The sequence below is a fragment of the Marmota marmota genome, unplaced genomic scaffold, assembly GCF_001458135.2.
Source record: "Marmota marmota marmota unplaced genomic scaffold, marMar, whole genome shotgun sequence".
NCBI lineage: Eukaryota > Metazoa > Chordata > Mammalia > Rodentia > Sciuridae > Marmota > Marmota marmota.
The window spans coordinates 18,206,147-18,229,594 of NW_026000048.1; the positions used below are offsets into that span (position 1 = coordinate 18,206,147).

Genomic DNA, 23,448 nt, shown 5'->3' on the forward strand with positions numbered 1-23,448 from the left:
GGGGAAGCAGAAAAGGGAAGAAGAAACTGCTTTTTGATCAGGGCTGAGGACAGGATAACAAGGCAAATAATAAAATAAAAAGATTTCTTTGAACTTTGAGTACAGAGGGTAAATAATTAACCGGACAGCAGTCTGGAAACACCAAAACAACATTAAGCTGCCTATCAGCTTAAGATTCTCTGTGACCAAACAGGAAAACCATAATGGAAAATTTTTCTTTGATTAAAGTGAAGAAAAAACAGTTTTTACAATGGCCCCAGAACAAAGGAAGAATAGAATCAACACACTCAGCAATGTGAGACCATCTGAGAGCAGCATAAATAAAAATGACAATTTTGACAATAAAAACTAGAAAGAGAGAGACCACAATGAGAACACAAACCTGTGTTTTGACCAAGTCAGCAGTTGGTCAGATCTAAGACTTTAGACTTAGTGACCCTGATCTTTCCAGAAACTTTACCATTGTTGGTTACAACTATTGAAAACCAACATTCCTAAAGGTCACTTTGCCATCGCAGCAATATAGTAGATTAAAAGGAAAACTAGAAATGAGTGAGTCCTTTTGAGATTTCTCTCAACTTCTAGAGAATATGATACAAAAATATGGTAGGCTATAATATCAAAACAGCTCTGAGTGAAGAAGTATACAATAGGATACATCCTATATTATATTTTATTTACACTATTTCCCCCAGTGAATTAAAAATAAAAAAAGTTTCACATGGGAAATCTCTTCAAACGAAGAGAAGCATCTGATACGGTCAGTAGACTTTCAGAACTTGACCTATTTAGTAGAAATTGAACTATCTTTACTTTATGGAATAGATGATTTCAGAAGATTAAACCAAAACAGATAGTTTCTTGAGTATCAACATTCTTTTTTATAATTAGGGATTTATTTCCTAAGAAAACTATGACTTCTCAACTGAAAAGAAGCTATGGCATCTGTATTATTATAAATATCCATTAATCTATGGGTTAATAACACCCACTATTAATTTACATTGTCAGGATCTGTCTCCTAACTACTGACTGCCTAAAACATTACATCTGTAGTTCTTGGAACTTTTTTTCCTATATTCTTTGTATAGTAGACCTTAATTACACTCTCAAAAGAATTTGAAATCAAACACACTTTTATTCTAGACTAAACATTAAAAAAACTTGTTACAATTTAGTAAATTTTCATTTCTTTAGTTTTTTCCATTTTTTTAAATGAATCAAGCCATAGGTTTAAGTTCCTCCTTTGTTTTTTTCCTGTTACTGAGGCTTCTAATTAATCATTCCTATCAGATTTCAATAAACATTAAAGGGATTGTAGGCACAGTTGTCCTGGAACTCTCAGTATTGGGTCACTGAGCTACGCATGTGTTCATGTTTACTTATGCTTTAGGCATCAGAACAAAAAAAAAGTCACAGAAATTGACAAAGCAATTAAAAAAACAATAAAACTAAACTTTCAGGTATAGATGAGAAATATTTGAAAATTAGAATTTTTTCTTAGAAATGTTTCACTATAATAACACTACAATTATTTAATAACTATATAAAATATGTGGGTCAGAATGCCAATGACTTCAGAATACAAACTAAAACAATATCCCCAAAATGGACAATCATGACTACCCAGAAGATTAAAACACAAAACAAAATGTTTCTCTATTAAGCAAATGAAACCCATAGGTAAGAAAATTATTTGAAGTTCATGGCTGAAATATCCTGTACTTGACACTTGAAGAAAAAGGGTCACAGTCAAGGTCAAGGAGCAGGTAGAATATCAGTACATTACATCACTTACTTCTTTATATCCGAAGATGATGCGCCCATCCATGAGGAGAGTTGCCTGGAATGTGAAGCTTCCCAGGTTGTAATTATCCTGGAGATGAACGTGGTCCCACTGGACAACGAGGGCTGTGCCTACCGACCCCAGGCAACAGGTAGAAAGGCAATGAGAACAATACACGAATTAATTCTGGTGGGAACACTCATACAAACATTGATCTAGCCTTTAAATCCTGTAGTTGTGCCATTTCAGTTTTATGTGGTTAATTGGAATTTTGTTACTGAGATGGCATTGGAAGATTCTCTAAATATTTGGTGAAAAATCTAACCTCATACTGAGGTTAATATTGAGCCAACCCAGTGTGGGGGAATTTTGCCTTAGGAATTTCATTAATGTTAATGTGTACTATTTGCTTAAATTTCCATGAGACACTTTCAAAACCCAGCTCAAATTGATCAAATGAACTTCAAATACTTTTGACAAATGATGAGAAAGAAACACATTAAAAACATTCTTGACTTACTTATAAAAGACCTGAAAATGTCTTTTCCATTCTTAGAAATATACTCTTCCACACTGAAGAAGCCCCTTTAACACCAATGGGAATTTTCTTTGATTCAAAATGCCTTGCATTTCTGTCTTTGTTGGATTGCCTCCAGAGGCTGAAAGTTAGCTTAAAGGGACCTGGGCTAAGATTTCTGAAGCCCCCTTGCAGTACCCTGGGATGAAACTTCAGTGCTATATATTATATTCTGATGACTCAATCTGCCAGACTTCACTATGAAACTATTAACATGAAGTGTTATGTTGAAATGGATTAATAATTACCAGTCAGAATTCATATTTTGTTTTGACAGACACTGTATATTATCTATTGTTTTTTAAAGCAAACAAACAGAACAGCTAAGACTTGCTTAACTCTACATGCTAGATTTTCTCTTCTGTTAACAATCTTGTTTCCAAAAAATGTTGCATTACAAAGGAAAATCATAGCACTAAAAGAGTAAAACATATCCCCTGGCAGAACATATTTGATTTTTTTTCCCTCTGTTGTGTGGCAGAACTAATTTCCAGCAACCATTTTGTGCTGATAGTAATTTCTCTGAACTAATTGACAACTTTAAATACAAGTGTTAAAATATTTTGAATACCCAACTGGAAATCTCTAAAGAATGTTTAAGTATAAAAATGCATTTCTTCAGAGGCAAAACTTTATAAGTGGGGGAAAATGTTTTTGAACTGGACCTTGGTGCTTTTAGCCACAGGAAACATCCAACATATATCATTGTAATGGATGAACACTCAGGTCTTTTCCCTCCATGGGCACCTATAGAACTATACTATCATTTTTGGAAAAATTGGAAAAAGCTAGCAGATAATGCCAGTCAGGAAACATCCCATAATTTTATAAGTACAAGGGTTTTCTGATCATGAAATGCCTTTCTTTTCTTTTGTTTTCCTCATATATCTCTGACCCTCAAGTTCTGGTCCTTCCTTATTTTCTAATTTCTATCACATCCTGGTAGTGCAGAGAAGAAGTAGAGGGCAGAAGATCTCGTTTCCTGTCCTGCCTCCACAGATCCTTCTGTGTAAGCGTGGACACAATTCACCTGCATAAACCTGTTGACTCTTTTATAACATGAAAAGTATATAATTCTTGCCTTCAAGGAATTTCTGAATTTAATATAAGTAAAGATAGTGACCTTAACTTCTTTGTGAAAATGAGAGGTTAACATAAATAAACTAAATATCAGATCTGCTAGATCTGATTCTCTGCTAGATTTCAATAATGCTATTCCTAATATATTGTTAGTAGCAAGTTTCAAAAAATAACACTGTTTGCAAATGTTGTTTTATATTATGTTACCACATGACTTCTCCAACAGTTGTGGATTTCAGTATATATAATACCAATGGAAAGATGACTGAGTATAAATGTTTTCATTAAATTTTAAAATAAACAAAGCATCTCTGTTCTGAGTTTATTTAAAATATTGCTTTCCATGCAATGCATTAGATAAGTGGACAGGGAAAACCTTTCCTTGGACAATTACGATGCAGTAGAATATACAGCCTAAAGAAATCCATGAACTAAAGAACTGAATTCACATTTCCAAAGAGCTGGGTGATCCACCTCCTGACACAGCCAATCTGAGCTGCTTCTCTGAAGTTATCTAAGCACCTAGATCACATGAGTGGCTAACCCATCTTAAATGCTTCCTGAAGCTGGACTTCCCTAACCATAATCAAATTACCTGATCAGTAATGGATGCCAACTTTGTTATCTCCCAAATAAAAACCAAAGGAGAATGAACTAATGTTATTTAAAGTCACTATCAACTTGAAATTTTCAGATTCTCTGCTAGATAAGGCTTTTTATCACTGGTAAGAATTATACTGTTATTGTTTGCTACCCATGAGTCATCAGATTATTTTTCTAATAAAAAGGATTACTTTTAATAGCTTTCTCCTTTTGTGCATTAATATTCTGTGACTCAGACAGCCATTATCATTCAGGATAGCTGTAACAACTGGAAGCATCAACTCATAATTTTTTAAATCTAGTGCTTTTAATATTACAGAAATATCCTCTAAGAAGAAATTTTCTAATCTGCTGCTGTCTCCTCTAGAGATGCTTTGCTTGGCTAAATGCTGAGTTTCCCATCGTCAAACATTCTATCAATGATCCTTACCAATGGATGTTGAGAACATTTCATCAAGTTGCTATGTAAAATTCAAGGCTTTGTGAAAAGCATTTCAATATTTAAAAGTGTTTCACTCACTAAAATAAAAACAGCAATTTTCAGCTTTAAATATAATACTGTAGAAACTCAATATTTCTACTAGATGCTACACAGAAAATTATTTCAACAGGTAAAAGTATATTAATTCTTGAGTTATACTTTTATAACTCTTAGAAAGTAAAAACTCATCTTACATATTTAATTTTTCATTTATTCATTCATTGAATATTCATTGTGACTAAGTGCCTATGAAGTCCTAACTCCAGGTCCTAGAAAAAAATTTCTTAAGAATACTCAGTCTTTGTTTTCAAGGAATTTAGGGTTCAGTTGGAGTGGTATACATTAAATTTTAAAAGTTATTTAAATGAAAGTAAAATTGAAATATTAAGAGCATCATAGGGACAAAGTATATGAGAGAATATATAAGGGAGGAAGTTATTTAATATGACTATGATTTTGATGCTAATAATATACAAACTTAGTCAATAAAATCTTGTGCTCATGAATGAATGTCCTTAACATAACCTAGTAAGTGGTGGGGCTTAGCTAATAATGAACTATTATCAAGTCATTTCTTATTTACTTGTAATGGATGCCTAATATGATTCTGTGTGAGATCATGAAATGAGCTTCAGATAAAGTTTTGGGCTATAATTATGCTTCAAGTATACTTAAAATCTACTCAAACATCCTCAGGCATTAGAAACTCAAGAATTAAAACAACAACAAACAAGGTAGGAGGGTTGATAGAATGTATCAGTTCTGAAAAAATAGGGAGAAATAATTATTATGGCTAAGATATATATATATATATAGTCATTTAATGTTGAATAGATTTTGCTGTCATTCAGATTGTTCTGTGGTTTTCCCAAGGTTTCCATCTAAGTAAGGTTAGTTTTTTTTTTTTCCTTTTTCTTTTGCTATTTTAACCTCTGCTATGGCTCCACCTCACTCATTGTGATTGTTTTTTTTTTTTTTTTTTTTTTTTTTTTTCAAAATGATCATCTTTCCTTAAGGCTACTGTCACCATCTAATCTATATCACCTGCTAGTAATTTCTTCCTTGAACACCAAAAATAAGACAAAAGTAGAAATAAATTTGTTTACCCTAAAGGAGTCTACTATTTTCAGTGATGAAACTGTCATTTGACCAAATATATACTATTTTTGTATTCTAAAGAGTACAGAAATTTTTCTTTATTTTTTCCAGTGCAAAAATCTTCTTTGCCTATAATATTTTTTCTCTGCCAAGGAAATGTATAGCTAAAAATTCATTTATGCCTCCAAGATCTTGAATTTGTTATTTAGTAGCATTTAATGGCACATTATATATTTTCTCTACCTTGTATGTTCCCAAAAGAAATACAGGGATAGAACAAAGTCAAGACACTTGGTCAGTCTTAACAAGATCTATTTCATATTTTAAAATGAGAAAATTTTTATTTCTTAAGTATACTTTAAATAGCTATTACCTTACTTTTTAAAAAGGTATGCTCATCTTATAGATACATAGAATTCATAAATTTAGGGAATTTAATATCCATATGACACCTCTACTTGAAGATCAGAATCAGCAGAATTATACTTACTTGCATTTTTTTTAAATAGGAAGGACTTATTAAAAATAGTAGCAAATAAATGCATTTGCTTTGTCTGAGGTACTGTTTATAGGAACTCATTTATTATAGTGAATAACAGAAGCCAATAAACATTGTTGAATGAGCAATTGAGGGAATAAATGAATGAATGTCATTTGACCATGTACTTTACATCACATCTTTAACATTAACCGTACAACATTTATTGTTTCAGGACATTTGCATCAAGTGACTTACAAATCTGATCAATCAAAACAACAAGAACAAAAATGAAAAAAAGCCCCACAAAAATATTAACATTATTCTGTAGCTTGATGTTTAAAAATATAAATTCAACAAAAAGTAGGCTATGCGATACATACCATTATCAAAATATCTAACTGTTGAATTTCTGGAAACACTGGGATCAAAATTTGCCATTAAAGGTGCTATGTACTGTGTGGCTGTTAGCATCCGATGCACAACTTCTCCAGTGTATATGAAACCTATGATTAGAAAAATAGAAAATATGTTAAATAAACAAGTTCAGATAAAATTGTAATTAGAATGCCTCCAACACAATTGTAATCCTATTTTGGAAATAAAATACAATAGCTATATGAAAAAGTAACACAATATCTATAATGTCTGATTGGCAACAGTTGGTCTGGATAAAGTAACAATTCTCATATGGTTTGGAAGTAACTTGCAGACCATTAAATCATAATTCTGTGATAGGTGCAATTTTAATTGTGAGGAAAGTGCCTATGGTCCCAAGAGATTATTTGGCTGAGAAATGCTATTATACTACTATAAGTAATTCAAATATTTAATTTTTTATTCTTAGTCCCTTCATATTTTAACACTGGCCTAATGTACAAGTCCTTTGTAGAAGTGAATTTGTTTTCAAAATAGCTTTTTGGTTTCTCTTAAGCTATAATCTCAGTGTAGGAAGTTTAAGAAATCACATTTCTTGATAAAATGCAGAAATGTTTTTTGTCTGTTTTTTTTTTTTTTGAAAGTGGCTAAATACCCATGACAAAGCTTTCAAATTTCTCAAATTACTCAAGCCTTTATAATACTATCACCACATCAAGAAGATAAGATCTATGTTTGCAGATAAGATGGTCAATTATTGAGGATGTACAAATGCCTCTTCATTTAGACAGTTATCAGTGTCAGCCTATTTTAGCAGTTGGAGAATGAGAGGGAATTTACTATGGAGGACTTAGCTTTGAATTAACTTTCAATAGCTACTGTGTTACAACTCTAACCCACTTTCAATTATTCACACTACATTTATTTACTTTGTGGATTATCCATGACAAATTGGTAATCCTGTACTGGCTTCTTGCCTCCAGGGTCTGTGGCTGCCTGAATGAAGAGTCCATTCAGGGAATGCTAACTGATTTTAATATGAACTTAAGGAGCACACATTGAGAATAAACATGCAAATGGGAATGCATACACAATTTTAAAAAATAAAATGTGAAGTAAATTATTTTTGGCAATTCAATTGTAATGTTTTAGCAATTATGAATTAATTAGATATGTCTCTTATAGATCATTTTTCAATTTTCACAAGAATTAATAAAACACACAAGATATTTAAAAACTCTTACAAAACTGTGTAGTATTGAAGCCTCACAAAATGCTAAACTTTGCTATCTTACTTTATGCCAGGAACGAAGATTTCATTGGAATATTGTGCTCTTTTCGGTTTTAAATTCTTGGGCTAGATTTTGTGGCTCAGTGGTAGAGCACATGCCCAGCATATGTAAGGCACTGGGTTTGATACTCAGCACCACAAGATAAATAAATAAATAAATAAAGTTATTATGTCCATCTACTTTTAAAAAATATGTTTAAATAATTCTAACATGTAATTTCTAGATAAGTCATTCTAGAATCAAATCTAGTTGTTTATAGATTTGAGCATTTTTTGTTAAAAACAAATATATTTTACTAATAGCAATTTATGATATTATAATCATTGCATTTATTATATTTCCTTCTAGAATTTCATTCATATCCTTAATGTTCAAAGTCCAACATCACATCCTTAAAATTATGAACATGAAGAGCAAATATTTATCTGGGCAAATGATTTATTTTTCCTATCTTTACCATTAAACATTTATAATTTCATGATTGAAATGGATATAGAAAGCCTACAGGTATAATCTTTAAGAAATATGTTGAATTAGGTTCTGAAAGTTCGTTCAGAGAGAATAGCTCCAGGTATTATTTTCCTGCTCTATATTCTTTATATGCTTAGTACAAAGGGCAACAATTCAAGGATGGAAAATAATTTTCAATTGGTATAAAATCTAATCACCGAAACAACTATTTAAGAAAAGCTTTGGTAATTCCCAGAATTAAAGAATTGCAAAATGTAGCACCACCAATGAATTCAGAAGCTTAATTCTTTTTTTTTCTCTTTCATTAAAAATAAATTTATTGCCACATAATATCTGTATGTATCAATGAAGTACAATGTGATGTTGTAGTTCATGTATATATTGGGTAATGCTCACCTCTGTAATTAGCATATTTATCACCTTAAACTTTTATCATTTCTTTGTACTGCATACATTCAAAATCTCCTATTTTTAGATAGACAAGGCATTATAGTTAATTTTATGTACCATACTGGGCCTTAGTACTCCAGAATTCATTTTTCCCACTTTAACTGTAGCATTAGACATGTTGACTAATCTCTACCTCTTCCTCCTTCTCCTGCTTTTCTCAGTCTCTGATAACCACTTTTCTGCTCTCTAATTGTGTGAGATAAACTTTTTAAGATTCTACACATATAATTATTAATGTGAATATTTAAAATAAATATCTACATTTGTCCCTCAATATTTCTATATAGATTTGGCAAGGAATTACTTTCTGTTATCTATAATCCAGTTTTGGGATCAGGGAATTATTAATAACTGCTTCCTTTAATAAGAAAAAAAAAGTTTTTCAGCACTATGATTTCCCATATTTCAAGAATTTAATTTCAAATAGTATCTAAGTAAAAATACAAGAGAATTTGCTAACAGTAAAAACAATAGAGTTCTTCACACTTTCATTATTGTAACATTAAAATAAATCACAACTCCTATTACTACAAGTACTGCGATTGCTGCAATGACAGTGGATGAGAAACAGTGACCACGCTTGATAACACGTCTGTCACTACTAACACTAATACCCTGTTCATACCACCAAGGGGCAATGTGAAAATAATCTGAGGATGAAAAAAACCTCACTACTCTGAAAAATGAATCGGATTTTGCTAATCCAGGGAATACCTTGTTTTTCTTTCTTGGTCACATTGAAAAATCATTTCTATAAATATCTCAGGTTAGATTTTTGGTTGGTGGTACTGGAGGTTGAACCCAGGGGTGCTTTACCCCTGAGCTAATTTCCAGCCCATTTAAAAATTTTATTTTGAGACAGGGTCTTGCTAAGTTGCCCAACTTGCATTCTTCCTGCCTCTGCCTCTCAAGTAGCTAAGTTTAGAGACATGGGCCACCAAACTGGGCTTTCTTAGGTTAGTTTTTTTTATTAATTTTTAAAATTTATATATGACATCAGAATGCATTACAATTCTTATTACACATATAGAGCACAATTTTTCATACCTCTGGTTGTATACATAAGTGTATTCACACCAATTCATGTCTTCATACATGTACTTTGGATAATGATGTCCATCACATTCCACCATCATTTCTAACCCCATGCCCCTCCCTACTCCCATCCCTCTGCCCTATCTAGAGTTTGTCTATTTCTCCCATGCTCCCTCTCTTTACCCGACTATGAATCAGCCTTGTTATATCAAAGAAAACATTCGGCATTTGTTTTTTTGGGATTGCCTAACTTCACTTATCATTATCTTCTCTAACTCCATCCATTTACCTGCAAATGCCATGATTTTATTCTCTTTTATTGCTGAGTAATATTCCATTGTGTCTATATGCCACATTTTTTAAAATCTATTGACAATAGCTAAACTGTGGAACCAACCTAGGTTAGTTCTTAATGACTAAGAAGTAAAACATATAATTCCAGCAATAGTTCTTGATTTTCTAGACTTACAAAATACCACTTTAGCCACAGTAATAACTGAGTGGCAAGTAAAGTTACTAGCTTGCTGAGAGAAGGGAAATGTAATTACATGTTGAATAAGAACCAGCTATATAATAATGTAATGAAATTTGTCCAAAGCAGAAAAGGTACTTATAGCTACCAACACCTTGTTTATACATTTATCTCTTTTCTTTGGTTACTATGGGGCATGCCCAGTTGTAGAGGAAAAAAAAAATTCTGGTGCTTCATATAAAAATATATTAAATAACATTTAAATATATTTAAGCAATACATTTTAATTATTTTCTTCCAATGTCTTTGTAGCCATTTGAAGGATTAATCATAAAATTCCTTCACTCATTATGTTCCTGTCATATAAATAGTAGCCATATTTCTTGTCATAAGATTTGTTGAAAAGTTGTTGTTATCCTGATAATTTGGGACTCAGAAAAATATCTTTCTTTAAAAGAACCAAATTAAAAAAATAGCAAGCTGCTTTGCCCTTTGAATCTTTAATAATAGCTAACACACTGAGTTTCCAATCTACTAGTAAACCTCAAGTCAAGTTCTGACTGAGTTCACGTGTCATCAGTAGCTTTGTTCTTTGCACCTTGAAGGATCTCTTGGGACTGCTTTTTGTAAGTGGTCTCTAAACATCTGAATCATCTTTTTTTTTAAAATATGTAAACCCCTTTGTTATAGTTTAGACCTGGGATGTCCCTGGAGGGATCCTGTAGTTGGAGGCTTGGCCCCAAAGGCATCAGTATTCAGAGATGGGAAATGACTGGATCTAACCTCCTCTGTGGATTAATCCACTTGATAGGTTACTGGTGGATTAATAACCCAGTTGGGAGGTAGAACTTAGTTCAAGGAAGCAGGTGACTGGAGGCCTGTCCTGGAAGGGTTTCTCTTATCCCAGGCCCTTCCCCCCGTCTCTTGCTTCCCTGCTGTCATGAGCAGAACAGATTTCCTCTGGCGCATCCCTCTTCCATGATGCTCTGACTTCAGTTCTTTTCAGGCCTAGAGCAACAGAGCCAGGTGACCATGGAGTGAAACCTTTGAAACCATGAGCCAAAATAAGTTCTAAGTTGTTTCTGTCAAGTAATCCAGCCACAGAGGCAAAAGGCTGATAGCCACTCCCGGGTCATTTGAGGATTTTATCATTATAGGTTCTATCAGGAATAAATCACATTCAATGATTATGATTTATTAACCACAAATACATATGCATTAACCAGAAATATTATTGGGGTAATAATGCGATAATTGTGTTACTAATGAAATTAACCAATCTCTATATAGATCTTTACTAATTACATTATTTTCATGTGCTCACTTTACTTTATCCTCACAATAATTCAAAAAGAATGTTGGTTTTATTATTATTTTTATTTATTCGATGAAGTATTTAATAAGACTGGGTAATTTGTCCTAAGTCATATAGCTATAATAGGTCTCATGATTCCAAAATTTAGGGATCTTCATGGAATATTGTAGAATTAATTGAGTCCAGTTTTGTGTGAGCTATTGTGGAGAACAGAAAGTTAGGTGTTATCCTCTGACTTCTCTTGAGATCACTTCCTCAAGTTAAAAACTCCCAGAAGCACATACTGTCCCTCACTGGATTTGACACTTAAACAAGGAGTTTAAGGAAGAAAAAATGTGTTCTCTTTGTGTGAAATTTCAAGCCTGTATTCTTAGAGTGGAATTGGAATCACCTCAAATCCTGTTATGTTTATTGTATTGCTGAAGCCTCTGTTTTTTTAATTGGAAGATATTATCAATAGGTTTAAATTAGATTCCTCTATTGAATGCACCAAATGAGACTAAAATTGGTGGGTGAATTACATATGAGAGAATTTATTTCACAAGAGAGTTAAATTATTTCCTGGTGTTTTAACTAAGTTATTTAACTTCTCGGTGCCTCAGTTACCAAATCTGTAAAATGGGAGTGTAATGGAATCAGTTTAGATGAAAAGCATCCAAAAAGAGTGTTGAAAATAAAAATCAGCAAAAACCCAGACCATCATTTAAATTCCCTGTAATTGTCACCCTTCAAGGTCTTTTCTCTGTAATGCATACTAGTTGGTTGTAGAATTACACTAGGATGCTTATATAACTTTAAAATTGAACTTCAGACTGAGTATAAGATGTGTTTATCTGCTTTATTCCTGTTTGGGTTAGGGTACACCATTGGAATTAACTGCAAGGCAATAGATACTAAAATCACTTACTGTCCACAGCTTTTAATGTGAACATCCTTCTTTATATTCTGATAGAACAGGTACCTTGTAAAAATATTAACCTCCTATTGGTTGCAAATGGTTTCATTTAATTGAAAGTGTCATGGTAATAAAGGAAGCCAGAAAAGGCTATAATTGCCTGTGAAACATTCTATAAAACTTGAATGTACAAGGGGCTACATAAAATATTCTACTTCATCATCCTTCAGTTGCTATTTCTGACCCCAGAGGCAAGGTTGGAGCTAATCTGTATGCCTGGAGGGCACTAAACATTTGTAGTTAAATACTGCTTTTAGAGTACAAATAACAATGGCCCATGTCACTTTTGTCACCTGGGTTATGACATGGGTCCTGTGATGTCTACCCATTAACAGAATAGATAGAAATTTACAGATGGGATCTGGAGAACGGATTGCTTTTTCTGATTTCTCATTAACCTAAAATGTGATAGGTTCCGCTTCCATTCATGAAAAAATAAGTGAATAAGCTGGGTGTTGTTTGTCGCTCTTGTTTTGTCAACCATTCAGTGTTGGTGGCAGACAGTTTGCTTGAAGCAAACCAATGAAATCTGAGTGTAGTTCAACTTTTTGATTTTTCACAAATTGCATTTTATGTCATAATATAGATTTTACATGCTATAAACTACCTGCTGTAAGACAAACGCTCATTTATAATTCAGTCTTTTAAATAAAAACATGTGTGGTAGAAATGGTTAATTGGAAAATTAACAAACATATCCATGAGTTCCCAAGAAGTAACCTATAATACTGTCGATTTCCTTTATATTTTCAACTAGCTGTCAAGGTAAAATATACCAAATATATTTTATGAACTAGCTGTGTGTGTGTGTGTGTGTGTGTGTGTGTGTGTGTGATCATATCTCATATCATGGACTCCTTCACTGTATTGGCTTAAAACACCATTGGGGATTACAAACCATAACAAGGTCATTTCCTGGGGAGGAAAAAGCAACAAGTGATAACTTGGTTACAAATTATGTTCACAGAATTTTTCCAGTATAAAAATTTATATAAATTGAAAATAATTTATATAAATAAAGTACTTCTCCTCAACTCCAAATGGAGGGATAGGAGCTGAAATCAAAGGTGAGAGGAAAGACCAAAAAAACAAAACAAAAAACTTCCTTGCCCATTTTCATTTTGAATTAGAAACAAAATTATTGATTTTATTTCTTCCTTTTCCATCTTGCTCCACAAATAATTCAATGTAACTTGTTTATAATTAATTCTTGTTAATTCTTCATGGTCACTGTCAATACCTCTCACTCCACATCCACTTATAAGCTTCTGATTATCCAGGATTTCTAGATATGGATTTATTTACCCTGTACCTTGTGTGAATGAATCCCCTAGAGCTGTATAGTGCACAAAAGATCTAGCTTTTCGGGGGTGGGGGGCATTGAATGGTGCCCTTTTTTCTGAATTTTGTAAATAAAGTTTACTTATTTTCTTACGTAGACCCAGGTAGTATTTCAAAAGGCTTGATCACAGAGGTTTATGAAAGTAATGGGGTACACACCGCTAGTGAATTGGAATGTGCTATGCAATGTCAGGGTTCGACTTAGGTTGTGAACTGTCGTTTCCTTGAATAGATGTTGGTTGGAGCTTGGTGAATATTTTATGTACTATGTGAGTACTGTATGTACATGCTTATATGCATGGGGTGGACATTGAATGTTGATTAAACTATAATGTACTATGGTCTATTAAGGATGATTTATGGATGAACATTATTGTATGGGGGTGAGCATAGAGTGATATCAGCAACATAGCAGAATAGAAGTTTCCAATGCATATTCACTCTCAGAACACCAATTTGAATAACCATCTATGAAAAGAAAAAAAAAACTTTCATAAAGGCTAAAAAATCCAGATGAGAGATTGTACAACGTGGGTGAAAAATGGCAATAAGGAATGTCACTTTGAAGAGGGTAGTTTCAGATTACTTATGTGATCCCTCTCTAAAGTAACATAGAATGGGAGGAGATGCCCTCTGTACAAGGGAAGGTGGGCAAAGCAAGAGCTCAGCTTTGCCATAGACCACCCCTGTGATGGCCAGCGACAGGCTGCCTTGCATTCAGATTCCAAGCTGCCCCCAAGGCTTCAGGTTCCAGGCTGACCCTGTGGTTCCAGGATTTAGACTGGCCCCAGCACCATTTTCCCTAATGAATCTGAGTTCAGAAAAACACCCATGGAATCCAGGCTTACGTAGTGGATCCTGGTGCCAGGCCATTCTCTGAAGCCCTAGAATCCAGGCCCTTATTAATGGATCCCCGGTTCCATGACTGTTGTTATGGGCCCAAGCACCAGGCCTGCTCAGTGAATCCAGGCTCCAAGGCTGGATCCAAAGGCACAGTGCAGGACAGCTGCTGCAGTCAGGCACTAGGCCCATCCACTCTGTGACACAGCCAGTCAGCCTTAGGCCACCAGCAGCAAGCCCTCCCACAGATTCCAATGACCACCTGCTCATAATTCATGTTTCGGCTGAATAAAGGGTATTCCTTGCCAAAATCAGTCTGTAAAGAGTGACAGAATTTTCTGTTTCTTCAAATGCACAAACATGAAAATAAGGGAACAAGATCACAAATAATCAAGGTAATGTAACAGTACCAAAGTAACCAAATAAAAACGCATAATACATCCAAATAACCAGAGACTGCAAAATGCCGGAAAAAGAAATCAAAATAATTATCTTAAAGGATCTCAATGAGGCTCAAGAATGTAGCTCAGTAGTAAACTGCTTGTTTAGCATGCAGGAAGCCCTGGGCTTGATCCCCAGCACTGTCAAAAGCCAGGGTGGGGAGGGGGAAGAAATTATAAGAATTTAAACGAGCTCAATGAACTATAAGAGAACACAAACAACTAACTGATATCAGGAAAGCAATATGTGAATAAAATAAGAAGTTTAACAAAGAGAAATCACGAAAAAGAACCAAACAAAAATTCTGGAGCTGAAGATCATATTACTGAATTTTAAAACATCCTTAGAAAATTTCAACACCAGAGTCAATCAAGCCAAAGAAAGAGTCATGGAGTCATTGAGTTTGAAGATAGGTCATTAAAAATTATCCAGAAGAATAAAAAGAAAAAAAGATGAAAAAGAATGAGGAAATCCCACTTGACTTATGGTATGCAATGAAGCAAATCAAAAATACAAACTGGGAATTCCAGGAGGAAATGAGAATGAAAAAGAAGCCAGAAATCTTACTTATAGGAATAATAACAGAAAATTTTCCAAATTTTGAGAGAGAAATGAACAACCAAATTCACAAAGCCCAAAGAACCCCAACTAGATTAAACATAAAAAGATCATCATGAAGACATATGATCAAATTCTCAAAAGTCAAAGATAAAGAGAGAATTTTTAAGACAAGAGAAAAGCTGGTTGTTAAATACCAGGTCACATTTATCTGGCTATCAGAGGATCCTCAGCAAAAATATTACAGGGCAGGAGAGAGTAAGATGATATATTCAAAGTGTTGAAAAACAAAATAAAACAAAAAAACAAAGCAAATGAAAACATGGCCATACAAGAGAACTATACCCAGCTGAACTGACTTTCATAAATGAACCAGAGATAAAGGCATTACCAGACAAACAAAAATGAGAGTTCATCACCATTCTTAACTACTTCATAAACTTATTCAAGTTGAAATTATGCTAAAAACATAAAAACATACAAAAGAATAAAAGCCACAGAAAAGATCAGAATGTAGACAAACTCAGCAACTTTCAGTAAAGATGGTACATAGATCACTTTTAACTGAAGACTAAAATTTAAAAGAAGTCTTAGAAATAACTCTAATAGTTAATATGCAATACAAAAAAGATGAGAATTATGATATCAGTTACATAAAATATAAGAAGAGAAGTTAAAGTGTGAAGTTTTCATATAAAGCAGACATTATACATTTAAACTAGACTGCTATGACTTGAAGATATTTTACATAAGATTTAAGGTAACCATAAGAAAATGCTGGTAGAGAATACACAAAGCAAAAGAAAGGAATCAAAGATAACACTACAAAAATAATTGAAAAACAAAGAAAGTCAGCAAGAGAGGAAGAACTAAGAAGGAACTAACAAACATTTAGAAAATAATTAACAAAATGTCAATAGTCATTCCTACCAATGATTGCTTTAAATGTGTGAATTATATGCTCTAATCAAAAGACATAGATGACTACATGGATAAAAAACAAAATCTGACTTTATGCTGCCTATGAGAAACTTATCTTAAGGACACACATAGGTCCAATGTGAAAGAACAGGAAAAAAATTCCCCAGAAATGGTAACCATATAGGGATGGCTATACTTAAATCAGATAAAAAAGGCTTTAATCCATGTCCCATCATCCAATACCATAAAAACTTAATTGAGAAATTTCATAGTACTGATATAAAAACCTATAGTTTTTATATCAGTACTATATTTAGGATGATGGAACATAATGGGTTAAATCAGAAACTTTCACATGAGGTAAAGAAAGTCATTACATAATAATAATGGGGTCAATTCAACAAAAGGACATAACAATATATATGCCCCTAACATTGAGAACATAAATATATAAATATTAACAGAACCAGAAGATGATATAGATGGCAATACTACAAATAGTAAGGGATTTAAATTCTCCACTTTAAACATCTGACAGATCATCTGGGCATGAGGAAACAGAGAACTTGAACTGTAATGTAGACCAAATAGATCTAATAAACATATTCCATTTAATAGCAGCAGAATGCACATTCTGTTCAAGTGCACATGAAACATTTTTTAGGATAGATCATATGTTACATTAAAAAAAAGTTTTCACTGTCCTTGCTAATCCCCTGCCCCTGCCTTTTCCCTCCCACCCCTCTTCCCTACCTAGAATTCATCTAATCCTTCCATGCTCCCCTTCCCTATCCCATCAGCCTCCTTATATCAGAAAAAAACATTCAGCATTTGTTTTTTTGCCATTAGCTAAATTCATTTAGCATTATCTTCTCCATTTACCTGCAAATGCCATGATTTTATTCGCTTCTAATGCTGAGTAAAATTCCATTGTGTATAAATGCCACATTTTTTTTATCCATTCATCCACTGAAGGGCATCTAAGTTGGCTCCATAGTTTAGCTATTGTGAACTGTGCTGCTATAAACATTGATGTGGCTGTGTCCCTGTAGTATGCTGCTATTAAGTCCTTTCGGTATAGTCCGAGGAGAGGTATAGCTGGGTCAAATGGTGGTTCCATTCCCAGATTTCCAAGGAATCTCCATACTGCTTTCTATATTGGCTGCACCAGTTTGCAGTCCCACCAGCAATGTATGAGTGTACCTTTCTCCCCACATCCTCGCCAGCACTTATTGTTGTTGTTTTCATAATAGCTGCCAAGTACATGTATGAAGACTTGAATTGGGTGTCAACATACTTTATATACAAACAGAGATATGAAAAACTGTGGTATATATTTGTAATAAGAATTATAATATAAAAAGTATACATATAAAGGCATGAATTGGCATGAACATACTTTATATACAAAGATATGAAAAATTGTGCTCTGTATGTGTAATAAGAATTGTAATACATTCCGCTGTCCTGTATTTAAAAATATAAAATCAATAAAAAGAAGAAAAAAAAATTTAACAGACTTAAAAAGACAGAAGACATACCCAGTATCTTTTCTGACCATGAATGATATGAAATTAGAAACCAACAGCAAGGAAAGAAAGTGGAAAATTTATAGATATACAGAAATCAAAAAGCACATTCCTGAATCATCAACTGGTCAAAAAATAAATCAAAAGGGAAATCAACAAATATCCTGAGACAAATGAAAATGCAAACACATATTTCAAAATTTATGGAATGCAGATCAAGCAGTATTAAGACAGTGTTTTATAAATAATTGAATCTGAAGAAAAAAGAAAGATCTCAGAAAAATAACCTAAAATGATACCTCAAGGAAGTAGGAAAAGGAAAAACAAATAAGCCTATGATAAACAGAAGAATGGAACTATAAAGAATCAAAGCAGAACTGAATGAAATATATGCTGAAAAACCTATAGAAAAGATCAATGAGGCCAATGAAAGAAAATTAAAAGCCCAGAAATAAGTCTACTCATTTACAGTTTTTTGATCATTGACAAAGGTGCCAGTAACTCACAATAGGGGAAAGGGATAGTCTCTTCAACAATGGTGCTAGAAAACTTGATATCCAGATGAAGAAGAATGAAATTGGACCTTATCTCACTCTACATACAAAAATCAATGCAAAATAGAATGAAGACTTAAAATTACTAGAATAAAACATAGGGGAAATTTTTTCTTGAAATTAATGTGCACCTTATTGTTTTTCTTTTTTATTTTTTAAAATATAACCTCAACCCCAAATGCATAGGCAACAAAAGCAAAAAATAGACAAGACAAATATAGGATTTTATCAAACTAAAAAGATTCTTCTTCTCAGCAAAGGGAGGAACAATCAACAGAATGACAAGTCAATCTACAGAATAACAGAAAACATTATCAAACTACAAATCCTTAAAGAGGTTATTATACCAAATATATAAGAAACTCAAACAACTGTGTAACAAGAAAACAAATAACCTGATTAAATGGGCAAAGGACCTACATAGACATTTTTCAAAAGAAGATTATAAATCTTAATGGCTAACAGGTATGTGAGAAAGGGCTTAGCATCACCCATCCTTAGAAAAATGCAAATTAAAATTAGAATATGATATTACTTTATGCCTATTGGAAAGGCCATTATCAAAAAGATGAGAGTTAACAAACGTTGGCAAGGATGCAGAAATCAAAATAAAGGGAAGCCTTGAAGATTGTTCATGGGGATGTAAATGACTAGAGTCATTATGTAAATGATATGGAGGCTCACCCCCAAATTAAGAAAGAGCTACCATATGACCCCCAAATCCCATTTCGACTATATACCCAAAGGAAATAAAATAACCATGTCAAAGGAATACCGGAGTAGTATGTGCATTGTAGCATTTTCCATAATAGTCAAGATATGGGATCAACCTAAGTGTCCATCAGTGGATGAATGGATATATAAAATGTTAAACTCAGAAGCAAAGGACACAATGGTGGTTCCCAGGAGCTTGCAGTGGAGAAAATGGGAAGATATTGATCAAAGAGTATAAAGTTTCAGATATGTAGGATGAATAAGTTTTGGAGAGCTGAAGGACTATTGCTGGTAGTACAGTGTTGTGTACTTGAAATTTGCTAAGGAGAGTATATCTTACATGTTCTCCCAAAAATTAAAAAAAAGGAACTACGTGAGGTGATAGATATATTAATTAGGTTGGTGGTGGCAATCATCTATATGGATATCAAAGCATTACATTGTAGATCTTAAATGCAAATAATTATTATTTGTCAATTACACTTTAATAAAGCTGGGGGGATGTCATCACCTCCAGAAGAAACATGAGACTTATTCCTACATGAGGAGCAAAAATGTGAGTTGCTTTGAATAATTTACAGACCCAGACCAAAGATACGGAGCTCCTTTTGTCACAAGCTGGACTTAAATATTGTAGTCAAATTTTAGCTTAGAGTTTCATCCTGAGGTCTGCTACATTTCGGGGTACACTGCCCTGAGTTTGCACCAGCTGCTCCCTTGAATCCACCTGCCATCTTAGATTCTATTCTCTGTGGGAAGCCTTTTGAGAAGACTACATCTTGGCTTTCTGATTTGTGTGTGTTGGATACCTATGAAATTTCTGCTTATGTTGCCTGGAAGCTACATAATACTTTTGGGGTACAGCCCTGTGTGATCAGCTGGGTCTCGATCCAGGTTCTGGTCTGCTCTGGAGGGGAGCTTATTATAGATTTCTCTTTCTTTTCCTTATTTCCAGCACTCTCCATCCACCATGAGGAACCAGAATACCTCTCTTCCTTTTCTAAGGACTCAAAGACTATCATTTGATGTAATTCTTAAAAATGTAGACTGTGTATGTGGCCCAGTGGTAAAGCACTTGCATAGCATGAATGAGGTCTTGGGTTTGATCCTCAGGACTACATACACAAGCCCAGAAACAGTCCTACAAAGAAGATGCTCAAATATAAATGGGGGGCTGTATTTTTTTTGTCACATCACCAAACCTTATTGCACTTATTGGATATTTTATAGAACTAAATGTCCTACTATAAAAATTAGGTAAATTAAAAGTAGATGTATTACATAGCAGAAACATAGCCCTTTTGGGTTGTTGCCAATTATAATCTATCCAGTCTCTGGTTTATAAAGCAAATTTTATTCTACATTTTTAAAATGATAACTTCACTCACCCAGATTCCTTCTTCAGATGTATTTTCATTTTCCATAATTGTTTAGATGTTCCTAGGACAGAGAGAGATCTCATCCCTAAATTTTACCCGGATTCATGCAAGTCAGGCCATGACACATCCTGACCATGCTTACAGTCTGCTCATTGTCTTCCCCTTCTCAGTGCAAGAGAAAGACCATTCATCTGGGTAGGAAAGAAGTGAAAAGGAACAAGTACTTGGTCTCTTGAAGACAGCCATTGGCATTGTACCACCGGCCCCCAAGCCAGGGCTGGTTCCTTCCTTTTTTTTCTTTCAAAGTAACTCAAGTATCTGAAGTATTTCCTCCATTAGTCTGAGTTTCAACTGTTTTAGCACTTATAGTTCCAACCTAATGGAACTATACTGTTAAATATGCTGTGTGTGTGTGTGTGTGCGTGTGTGAACGTACATGCACATATAAATATATATGGTGCATGTATAATAGTTTGTGTGTACGATAGAGTGACATATATATTGTGCATATGTAATATGTGTGCAAACACACATAAGTATACACAAATAAATGCATTTATATAGATGAGAAAGAAAAGTATAGTGGACTCAGCTTTGAGTCTCTTTAATTGTCTCTTTTAAAACTGTATGACCTCATGTCATCCTTTACTCTCAACGACTTTGCAAATTCTTCTGAAAAATTAGACTGAAATCAACCCCCTTTTAAACAACAGTGAAGATAATACAAAGTCAACTGCAATTCTACATTCAACACAAATACGTGAGCATTTGCACTTCAACACCATTTCAAAATTAGAGCTCTATAGACTGCAGCTGCATCAATTTCACTCTTCATCATTGCAGCCCTGTGGACATGCTTATACCTCTGTGATACTTCCAAACTTCTGGAGCTACTTGAACTTTACAATCTCAGAGTTGTGATCATGGGGGCTACATTTTCTCAGATCTTTGAATAGTCTGGTCCTCAGAGGTGATGGTACACAGTCTCTCTCCTCAGTCCTTCACCAAAGTCTATAAAGGTAGGTTTTATCTCAAAACTTCTGTCACTTGTACATCATCAACCAATCCTGTTTTCTTACCTAGGATCAGACTCAAGGGATTATTTTCAATATTCCTTAATTGGTTTTTTTTTTAGACTTTTTTGAGAGATTATTAAAAAGTAGAATAGAGATCTCTACAGCATTTCTTTAGATTACCCCTGAAAGGTCCGTGATAGTACTAAATGGCTAAAACCCTCTTCCTCACTGCCAGTAGGTAGTAGGAAATGTGTGTATGAGGGAGGGGGTTGATTATCACATGTCTGGGAGACACCACTGAGATTCAGTTGGGAGAGTCAGCTTTAGATGTTCCATAGTCCTGCACAATGAAGAATGGTCCTATTCAAATGCCCATTGCAACAGTTACCAGCAGTTGAGAAACTGTAAGGTGTTGTTCATTTCAGTAATGGGCTGGCATTGAATAACACTCTCATTCTCTCTAAATAAAACCCCATTACTACATGAGAAATTTCCCTTCAACCCTTATTGATTCTTGCATATTTATTACTGGGTTGTTACTCTGTTCCCAAATACTCTTTAGATGCTTCTACTCCAAGGTTTATGGTTTTCTTATATGTAGATGTATTATTAGCACACACTCCTAAATTAACTATCCTAGGTGATTCATTTATCTTCAGTCATATTTAATACTCAGAGAATTTCTGTAGGAAAAGTTATATAGAGAAAGATTTTGGTTTTGGAATTTTAAAAAATCTAAATTCTGTCCCTGATATTTAATAATTACATGCTATGAATAAATTATATGTACACTCTGATATTTGGACTTTATGGCTTCAAAATGTGAATGAGAATAGATTCTCAACAGGAGTGTTACAAGGATTATATGAAATAAATAATGAAAAAAAAAAAAAAAACAGTATGGCCCCATCCCTGGAATAAGTGTCTCCCATCCCCTTTGCCTTTCTCTCTTATCTAAAGTTCCTATTATTTTCTCAAAAGTACTCAACATCATAATTATGAGCTGACTGTAACCTCATTTCCCTGGGAGCTTCCTAGGGATGGCTTTGGTTAAAGAAGACCTACATCACTGATATAGAAAAACAAGTCATTTTTACCCAGTACATATTATATCTACATTCCTAGGATATCTTATTAATTCCTTGTTCTGATCAGATTGTGACATTTAAAAGTAGGTCTACTCCTTGAAATAGTAATACTAGGCACTTTAATAGTTTATAATCCACCCTCTCCAGCTCCTGCTACATATCCCTCCTCCTCTTATTCAGGCCAGAATAAGAGGTCTTGACCTAGAGAGGTCCATTGAAGGGAAACAATAAACCAATAACCAATAACAAAAGAGCTTTCACCAATTATGCATCCATAATACAGTCTGCACTTTGCACTAATATGTGTTGCACTTGGACATATAAAACATTGAGTGCTGAAAGAATAACTTTATTGAGAAAAGAAAAGAATTTATACCACATTTGAGTTTGTTTGCATAAAGGGTTTGTATAACACACACACACGCGCACACACACACACACACACGTGCACAATAACCTATTATATAGCCACATCTATACTTGGGTATATATGCATAGAGACTCAGAGGCAAACAGATCATGGTTTTATTTCTTCTATTACTAGGGATTGAACTCAGGGGCCCTCTGCCACTGAGCTACATCTCTAGTAATTTTTT

General features: G+C 33.8%; 1 protein-coding gene across 1 annotated transcript in view; it reads right to left on the reverse strand.

Annotated features, from left to right (window-relative positions):
• The window catches only part of Plxdc2 (plexin domain containing 2), a 433,048-nt gene that overhangs the window by 114,029 nt on the left and 295,571 nt on the right, over positions 1–23,448 (reverse strand). The window contains exons 5-6 of the mRNA XM_048812745.1: positions 6,487–6,609; positions 1,799–1,917 (exon numbers count right to left, since the gene is read on the reverse strand). Of these exons, the coding sequence (XP_048668702.1) occupies positions 1,799–1,917; positions 6,487–6,609 (242 nt within the window). The remainder of the gene's footprint in view (positions 1–1,798; positions 1,918–6,486; positions 6,610–23,448) is intronic.